The 9761-nt window shown below is 40.4% G+C and overlaps 1 protein-coding gene across 1 annotated transcript; it reads right to left on the reverse strand.

Moving 5' to 3' along the window:
* Window positions 1-758: 758 nt before the first annotated feature.
* On the reverse strand, window positions 759-9050 carry LOC122759170 (cerebellar degeneration-related protein 2-like). The gene is made up of 6 exons (XM_044013790.1): window positions 8838-9050; window positions 7729-7841; window positions 5591-5739; window positions 5343-5501; window positions 3039-3258; window positions 759-2738 (listed from the first exon to the last, which is right to left on the reverse strand). The coding sequence occupies exons 1-6, from the start codon at window positions 8920-8922 to the stop codon at window positions 2151-2153; spliced, it is 1314 nt and encodes a 437-aa protein (XP_043869725.1). The 5' UTR covers window positions 8923-9050; the 3' UTR covers window positions 759-2150.
* Window positions 9051-9761: the final 711 nt, after the last annotated feature.

The following is a 9761-nucleotide window of genomic DNA, read 5'->3' on the forward strand; positions in this document are numbered from 1 at the left end:
GCTATATAAAGATTTGGTCCTGCTAACCTACAGACTCATGATTTTCAGCACAATTTCACACACAAATCACACAATTGTGTTTTCTGCTAGATACCTTGACACATATATGCAATTTCATAATTTTTCTTTGTTAAATTTCAGCTTTGTGGTTCGTGTAGTGCAGTGGTTACCAACACGGTGCCCGAGAGCAGCCAATGAGGTACCTGCATAGTTTTAATGGCTGACGAAGATTTTACCTGACTTTGTTATTGTGTGAAAGACTGACAGAGACAAATTGTGCATGTTTTATTTTCATAGGATAACTGCGTGCATGTAATGTAATGTATGAAAGCATGTGTTCGTATGATCACTCAGTAAAATATCATTGATATCGTAAAAAAAACTGATTATCAGTAGGACTAAGCACTGGAATTAAAGGAGTACTTCACTGATTTGCATTTAGCTTTGTATTACTAGAATAGGGGTAGTACTTTTGAAAAATTGTGCTTCCCAACCTTCCCGAGTCGAGAAATCTCTTCATTCTGAGGTTATTCAAAGCTAAATACAAATCGGTGAAGTATTCCTTTAAATTTTGTTTTAATTCTCTGGGATGTTTTACATTTCATATGATTCACCAGAGAATAAAACTAATCTCTTTATTATTTACATGCTGATGTGTGTTCATATCATATGAAGAGAAATCAATTAGTTTGCGTCTGGATTTAACAGTGACACAGAAATGGACCGACTCAGCAAAAACTCCACACAAGGCTGCCGTCTCATCTTGCTTCATGTTTTATGGCTCAGAGCAATAACCATGAAACAGGTAAAAACACACTGTCCACACATACAAACATCCAATGACTCAGGTAGTCGCTCGTCACACTTTGCATTACGAGAGAAACGCGACGCGTGAGGAGCGCGTCGACAGTATCTGTGCATTTCTAAAGTGCATCTCAAATGTGGTTCAACAACGGGACGTCTACAAATAAATGTGCACAGTGTTTAAGCCCAAAACGGGACACAGAAACACACGGCAGCAAAAATACCACATCTGCTGCAGAAGACACGTTTCTATTAGTCCAGAATATATCAGGCCACTACATTATCAAGTACATACAGTCATTTACTTTCATATATGACATTCACTCCGTCCTCTAACCTAATTTACAGTAATCAAGTATAATTTCAGGAAGGAAGTCGTTACAGTTACAGGAAGATTCTTATATAATCCAGCACCTTAAATCACCTTAAATCTGACTCCTTCACTAACACAACATCAGAGATTATATCATCTTTGCATTGACTGTCTTTACAGGTTTCACCAATACATCTGATTCTTTTTTTTTCTTTTTTCATACAGATGCAAAGAAGACAAATAAATTAAAAAGTTCACATAAGACAAACACATCAGAGCAACTTCAACTGTAGCACTTCATCTTACTCATTTCCTAAAAATGTGTCCTGGAAAGACGTAAAGATTCACCGTCTAATTACAGGGAAATAGGTAAAATAAGAAGCTGTGAAAGTTCTAACTCAGTGTCATCAGTTTAGAGCTAAAATGATAAATTGATAGTACTTTTTCCTCAATAAATGATCTGCCTCATTCTCCCCCTGAAATCCCAAAATGATGATCCATTTTCTGGCTGGAAATATGGAGAATCTGTCACAAAAATAGCACACTACCTGCAAAAATGAAATTTAGAATTAAAAATACAGCTGAACTCTAAATATTTAGGTTTTCTTTTTATATTGTGTATTGTCTAATGCCCCAAAGAAAATTCCTTGTGTGTTTATTACTGATTCTCTGTAATTAGCATCTAAAGTCTGCCTCTTTTCCAGGAACATTTCAGTGAATTTATATTTACATTAAAAGGAAAATGCAGTGTTACAGATGGAGGTTATTCCCCAGAAATGATTTCCTCAGGAGCTTGTTTGGAAATAGGCCTGCGCAAAGTGAGGTAGAGTGATTGCACAGTAGCGGCGGCGGCGGCGGCGTTAGGCACTGGTGTTTCTGTGCAAAAGAGCCACATCTGAGACGTGTGCTGGTGGTATTTGTTCTGGTTTCCTGCATCACTCTTATGTCTTATGTCCATCATTTCTGGGCAAGTGTAGACCTGACTGCTGAACAAGTCTTTCCTAAGAGTCCCTCTGCAACTGGAAGACAATAATCATTCTTGCAGCAGGTCAGCTGAGGGCGCCCCTCTGTTTTCTATCAGGTCCTTTTTGGTTTTCTGGATACGGGAGAAAATCTCCCTAAAAAGTTCCTTGTACTCTGGCTGGTGAAAGTCCTCATCAAAGTCCTCCACCTGTGTCAGAGCAGAACGTGCACCGGTGAGGGACGGAGTCTGGACCACTTCATGTCCGCCCTGCTCTCCCTCCTGCAGGCCCAGTTGGCAGCGTCGCAGTAGCTCGTCGTACTTCACCTGCAAGGCACTGTACTGGGCGTCGACTTCATTGAGCAGCGAGATGCCGCGATACTTGACCACCTCGGCGCGGCGCACGCACGAGCACTCGTGGTCGTAGATCCTGTCAGGAGAGTCGGACGCCTGCACCGCCTTCATCTGCTTCTCGCTGCCCCAGCGCTTCAGTGCCGAGGGCTTTTTGGGTGCAGCCGCTTCCCCTTCACTCTCCTCATCTGGATGGAGGAGGAACAGCGAGTGTGGGAGCAGGTTGTGGTTGGAGGATTTCTTGGAGGACTGGGATTTCCAGAGATGACGGAGTTCTTCAGCCTCACACTCCAGCTCGAGCACTCTGGCCTGAAGAGGAGAGGACAATGATTTAGAAAAGCTAAGATGGGTCAGAGGTCATTTACACCAAATAATCCAATTTATGCTCATGGGAAGCTCTCAGTGACCAACTATTTTCCTCCAGTATTTGTTTATCTTTATGTAATTATGTCGACAAAGAAATTTCAAACAATCTTTTTAATAATAATCATCACAAACTCTCTTCCCTATTCCCTATGTGTATATCCAATGTAATTATTAGACCTTACATTGGGTGGTGGTCTAATAAACTGTACAAGAACAAGAGAGAGAGATATCCGCCAGACATACCCGACATCTGTCCATCCCTGACAGCTGTTGCTCCAGGGTCGCGTTCTCCCTGGCGAGCAGCTCAGCCTCTCGCTCTGCCTCCTCCCGTCGAGCACGCTCACTGGCAAACTGGGTCTGAAGAGAGTGCAGGGATTTCCGCAGCGAGGCCTGCTCCTCCTCATGCCACGACGCGTCGCGGGACTTGAGGTCGTCCGAGGGCTCATCTGGATCGTAGTCAAACCTGGACAGAAACACCGACCACTGTAAACCATGTGCTGTTGTTCATCCAGTAATGTTCACTTCTTATTTGGACTGTTCATTATAGAGTTTAAAAAAATGTTTTAGCAACAAGTTACAGACTATAGCTTTAAGCTGTGCGGCACAGCATTTAAATACAAACAAATGCCTGTTACATTCACATCATTGTCATATGACTTCACGCCATCTCTCTCTGTGTGGCAGCGTTTAGATCTCGTGTCACCCGGCGACATTCCCGTGCAGCACACAGTCAAGACAGACAGAGGCAACAACAACAACAACAACAACAACAGCACCGTGCTAGTAAAGCGAGGTAAGAATATGACAACAACCATGAAAAGTTTCAGAATTTAATTCTCCTGCTATAAAAACCTAGTCACAGTATACTGGCAGAAACTGGCCTCAATTTGTTCATTAAATTATCTAGATTTGCCCTGATCACTAAAATTGTACTGTATTTCATTTAGGTCCTACAATGTAAGAATAAGGTGGACCAACGACTCACAGCTGAGCAACCGAAAAACGAAAGCACTGCACAAGTTATGTAACAGCAGACAGGTAGCAGGGAATAAAACAAAAAAAAACACACTGACCAAGAAAATCCAGAGCTTATCAGTAGAAACGCAGATTAGAAAGGAGCTGATGAATCAGTCATTCATTGTAGAGATAATGACACTAGTTTATGCCCCCTCCTCCTCCTCCTCCTCCTCCTCCTCCCACACCTCAGACTTTGACCTATTTCCTTCCAACCTCATCCAGTGCACTGTGCTCCCTGAGTTCAGCGTCATGTATGTATCAGAGACATTTCCACCTGACCTGGATGTTTTGATGGGACACATCCTATAACAGGATTACACAGCACAAAGACTAAACTGAACCTTAGGGTTGAGGCAAAGTTGGACTGACCCAACAGCACGAAACCCTGAGACTGTGACGGCCAGCGAGTTTAAGATTAACACAGGACTCAGTGAGGGATTTGCTGCTTCCCCTTTTAAACACCAACAGAGAGTTTTAGATCACTGACCACACAGTGTTTATTTTTACCAGGTTGAGGAACACTTTCTCAAAGGGTCCAAAGACATTTTGAACCTTGCCACTAACAATAAAAGTGTGTTCACGCCTATAAACAGCTTGTTTTTTATGACCACAAACCAAAAATATCCAGATTAACAGCAGCAAATGTTTGTCATATTTCTTTAACCAAATAGACAATTAAAGGTTGTGTTAATGTATATTTTTCCAATGAACCAGGGCTGAACAATTAATCAAAATTTGATCAAGATCCCAATATGTCAAAGCTAAAATGTGTGTCAGTTTACCACTTTACATTAAATATTGTCCTGACCTATAAATGTCATATTCTATAGACTGAAGGAAACATCTGTCTCACAGATCTGCACAAATATCACATTTTAAACATGTTAAATGAGAATAATTATGTAAAAATGAAATGTTTTGAGAAAAACTCTCTTAGTAAAAAATAAGTTTTTTGTCTTGTGAGGCAAGTGGAAGGAGGAGCTGAGAGTGAAATGGCCAAAAACCTGCTGCCAACTAGAGGTCGGAGGCTACAATACAACAGAGAATTACCATCAGCAACACTGCTGTCAACAACACAGTATAACACCTTAAAATACTGCAACGTTTTACGTTAAGAGTAAGAATTGTGTACATTTTTGTATGTGTTTTCTGATCAGTGTGTTGAACTCACACTACAACTAAAAAATATGCACTACACTGCACACCCTGTTTGTGTTACATATTTACATATGTGTGTGCATATTTCTAGGTGTATACGTCTGTGTTTATATTCTAGTGTGTAATATTTCACGTGCGAGCAAAGTTCCATTTTTATTTTGTTGTGCCACACTTGGACATCATGCAGTTTTTTATCTAAATGACAATGACTTTACCTGCCTCCATTGTCTTCAACATATTTAACTGTCTGTGTCACTAAAAATCCAAGGTGATGTCATCAAATTGCTTATATAATATGAAAGATCGTGAGATGTTTCTCGATACTTGCTTAATAACCCTTCAGCCCTACGGTGTTCGTTAGTATCGCCTCACCTGAGTGTGTTTTGCAGTTCTTTCAGACAGGACACACTCTGACTGCCGCGAGCCGAGCGCCTCTCCCTGGGCGGCGGCTGAGGACGCAGCTTCAGCTCCTCCACCTGATGCTGCAGCTCCTCCACCTGCGTCTGCAGCAGCTCCGCCGTCTCAGTCAGCCTGCACAGAGGACACAGAGAGCGTCACTTATGACACGTATCGTGGGTTTTGCAGAGCAGTTTGTGCACATCACATCGCCGTCGTCTCACCCCTGGATCTTCTGCTGAGCCGCCTTGTTGTCCAGGAGCAGTTTGTGGTTGCTGTGCTCCAGCTCTCTGGACGACACGTCCAGCTGCTCGTACACCTTAGCATGCTGATCATTGACCTGCCTGAGGAGGTCCACCTGCTTCATCAGGTACTGCAGGAGGAACAGAGCAGGTAACATTATTAATATTAGAAGAAGTAAGATTGCTTTTACAATACACTAAAATGTCATGAAACTCCATTTAGATGAAGTCATCGAAAAATTTGAAATATGATTAAATATGAGTAAATAAATAACTACTACTACTGTGGTAAAACTTAATAGTAGAGTTTAAAATTATGCATTTTACCGCTCACTGCACTTTATAAAAATGACTAGGGCCGAAACAATTGCTCGATTAATCGATTCCTAAACGAATCGTCAACTATTTTGACAGTGACAGAGTGCTTTCTGATTTTTCAGCTTCTTAAATGTGAATATATTCTGGTTTCTTTGCTCCATATAACAAAGAGATCAATAAAACAGAGTAGTTTTTGGGTTTTGGACAAAAACTTACTTATGCATAGATATACATTTAAATTCTGTATATTAGTATTTTTATTTTTGTCTTTTACATTTTCTTGTTTTTCTTTTTCAGCACTAGTGATGAGGTAGTGGCACGGAGAAAATGTTGAATTTCACTGCAGAGATAACGGGTTATTTTTGTACATGACAATGAAGCTTTTGAGTCCTTTGAAAAGTTTAAATGTGTGACGAACAGAGCTAACGCACGTCGTTATCCTCTTTCTTCGGATTCCACTGAAAAACTCAATATTTTGGCCACAAAGCACGAAATATTCGGCACGTTATATAAGGAAATAAATAACAAACTGGTAAACTAAATTACTATTATAATAAATATAACTATTATCTTTATGTCTTTCAAGAAAACATTTTTCCAAATCGTTTTATTACTTACTAATAACTAAATGAGGAACATATATTTGTGTTATCTTATCAGCTGCTGCAGCCAGAACACCATGAACCTTTAGTGATTTATATAATCTACTGCCTGAAAACCAAAGGACCAACACAACACTGAGTATCTGTGGATATAAACAGTCAGACGTGTGTGTGTGTGTGTGTGTGTGTGTGTGTGTGTGTGTGTCCACTGCACAGTAAATCACTCCTGCGTCTGGTGACGGGAAGACGATCACTTACTGCAACTCGGATCATGAGCTTCAATCAGATCAGTGACGTCAAAAGTTTAAAGAGATTAACTGTGTGTGTCTGCAGTGACATGACGAGCAAGATTTACTGCCACAAAACCCCAGACTGACCCTACTCAAGGAAATTCAAACAAACCCCCAATGCGGGAAATCTGTTAAAGTGTAAATAAAAGGTCCGCCATTGTCCTTTTATAGTTATATTTTTAGGATCAAAGCCTCTGTTGTGGCAACTTTGTGAGACTGGCTCTCACTTTTAGGGTAAAGACTTGAAGAGAATGATAAGTTTCAGGTTATCGCAGTTAGGGATTCAGTCGTGATGTGATAGTTCGGGGGTTGGATAAGCAGAGAGAACAATATTTGTTAGACAGTTTGAAATGACTCGGCACAGATGTGTGGTTAACAGCGTCATAGTTCTAAAATGAGTGTATGGGACTAATATCAGTATCTGTACATACTGAACCTCTGGATGTATCAAATATTTTATTAACTCTGTATTAACTGCAGAGATAAGTCTCTTCGTCGTCCTCCTGTATTAACATCTCACACAGAGTCTGTGAGGAAAAGACTTTTGTAACTTCCATTTCTGCTGCTCATGAATCATAAAAACACAGATCAGGCAGGAACTGGAACTACAGCAGTTCAGGGGACAAATAATGACAAATGCAGTTGTGAAGCAGCATGCTGCAGTTTTCTTCTGTCTTAAAGTGAGGCAGATCTGATGCAATAAAAGCTTTGATGGTTAATACTGAATAGAATGAGAAATGAACGACTTGTGTACAGAGCAGGGCCGCAACGATTATTCCATTGAACAAGACATTTAAGAACATCATAATGGTGAGGTTTGGGAAACGACGTTGATCATCTTTCCATATTTTCTGACATTTTCTGACTGTCTCTCTCTCTCACACAAAGACAGAGACACCAGCTCTGTTACCTCGATCTCCTGCAGCTGCTCCTGGTTGGTGGAGTGCATCTGCTGCAGCCCCTGCTCCAGCTCCCTGTTCCTCTCCAGAAGAGTCTTCCCAAGCTCGGCTGCCAGCTGCAGGTCTGCAGGACAGACACAAATCAAATCTTCAGTGGGTTCCTCCGTCTCATTGGAGGAGACGCGGGGACCTTGTGGCACAAAAAGCTTTCTGTAGTCACTGTCGCTGACAGCACTTGCTAGAAGCTGCAGCTCTACATCAGAAGCATTGGGTTTGGTTTAGTGGAAGGAAAATTCATATTTCATTAGTAAGGATGTAATGTTTAATTTACGTGTGAGTTCATATTTATCTGACTGCTTTTACTGATCGATTGAAAAAAGCAGCCATGTACATAATCATAAATTAATTCAGGATGCATCATGGAATTGTAAAAATGACTAATGATAATGATAATAATCATACCTGAATCAAATCATAAGCTCAGTGAGGCATGATGCACACAGTCAGTGAGTGGAAAGGAAAGGAAGGGTGATGTTCTCAGTGTTAGATTCTATTCATATCTATATTTTACCCATCTTGCTTTTTTTTAGACAAGAAAGAGAAATATTTATGTATCCATTTGTGTTGTGCCTATTAATTTGGCCTTTATTTGGTCCACCCAAGTCGTCTGTTTAAAAGAAATAACACAGAAAACATTACTACTTCTACTAATTTATGGAAATAATGAACTGTTCTGTTAATCAGCTTCAATGTAAAGGTATTTGATTCAGACAAAGCTTTGCAGTTTTTTCTCCCGTCACTTTGCCGCATATGTGAGTGTCCTGCTGCTGACATGTGTGCTTTTCTGCAGAGTCAAGGACCTTCATTTGCGCCACATCAGCCTGAGAAAAACCAACCAAACAACCCTGATTTTAAAATAATAACCTATTCATTTTCGGATTATCACACGGACTATGCTCTGTGAGATCAGGCTGAGTTTGACACGTGTTAAACGTGTGTGTCTGTGTTCAGACTGTCATTTTTTGCACGTTCTATTATATTATCTGATAGTGAAAATGCAAAATGAACGCGGTTCTTGCCGTTGACCTGTTCAAAGACAAAGACTGAGAGGAAACCGTACCATGTTCCAGGTCCTGCTTGTCGTACCACGGTTCCTCCTCCTTGATCTCAAATTCCTCCTCCACAATCATCATGTCTGTCAGCATCCTCGCGCGCCACTCACGTCACACAAACACACACTTTTCACGCGTGCTTCAACATGACAAAGACACACGGACACAACAGTCCGCGTCCTCCTGCAGCTGAGTGAGAGAACGCCCGCAGCCCGGTACCGGTGTGTTATCATAAGCTGAAAGAAAGATCAACACTCTGTTGCCACCAGGGGGCGTTTCCGGCTGTGGATTTCAAAATAAAAGTAGCGTCCGTGACCTGGGTCATGGTGGATTACTGGAACATAAAAGGAATTTTGGTGCCCAAAGCGAGATTGCGATTGAGATTGTGCAAAACACATATATACACATATATATGGACGTAAATATATAGAAAAAGTGAGTTTAGTATGGCGTCCAAAATGGTACAAAAACATCATAGTTAGTAGTATGTGGTTTGAAATCACACAAAAATGTCATAGTATAGTATGTTGTCAAAAATACTATATACTATGCTATCACTTTTTTGACAGATTTTGGACGACATAGTATACTATCACTTTTTTGACAGAATTTGTGAAATACTATAATATGACTAATTTGACTGATTTTGGACGACATACTATAGTATGACTTTTTTGATCGATCTTGGACGACATAGTATAGTATAACCTTTTTGACTGATTTTTGACAACATACTATACTATGATGTTTTTTGACCGATTTTGGACGACATACTATCATATTACGTTTTTTGATTGATTTTGAACGAAATACTATAGTATGACCCTTTTGACTGATTTTGAACAACATAGTATAGTATGACTTTTTTGACTAATTTTGGACGACATACTATAGTATGACTTTTTTGATTGATTTTGGACAACATACTATAG

The sequence above is a fragment of the Solea senegalensis genome, linkage group LG18, assembly GCF_019176455.1.
Source record: "Solea senegalensis isolate Sse05_10M linkage group LG18, IFAPA_SoseM_1, whole genome shotgun sequence".
Taxonomy (NCBI): domain Eukaryota; kingdom Metazoa; phylum Chordata; class Actinopteri; order Pleuronectiformes; family Soleidae; genus Solea; species Solea senegalensis.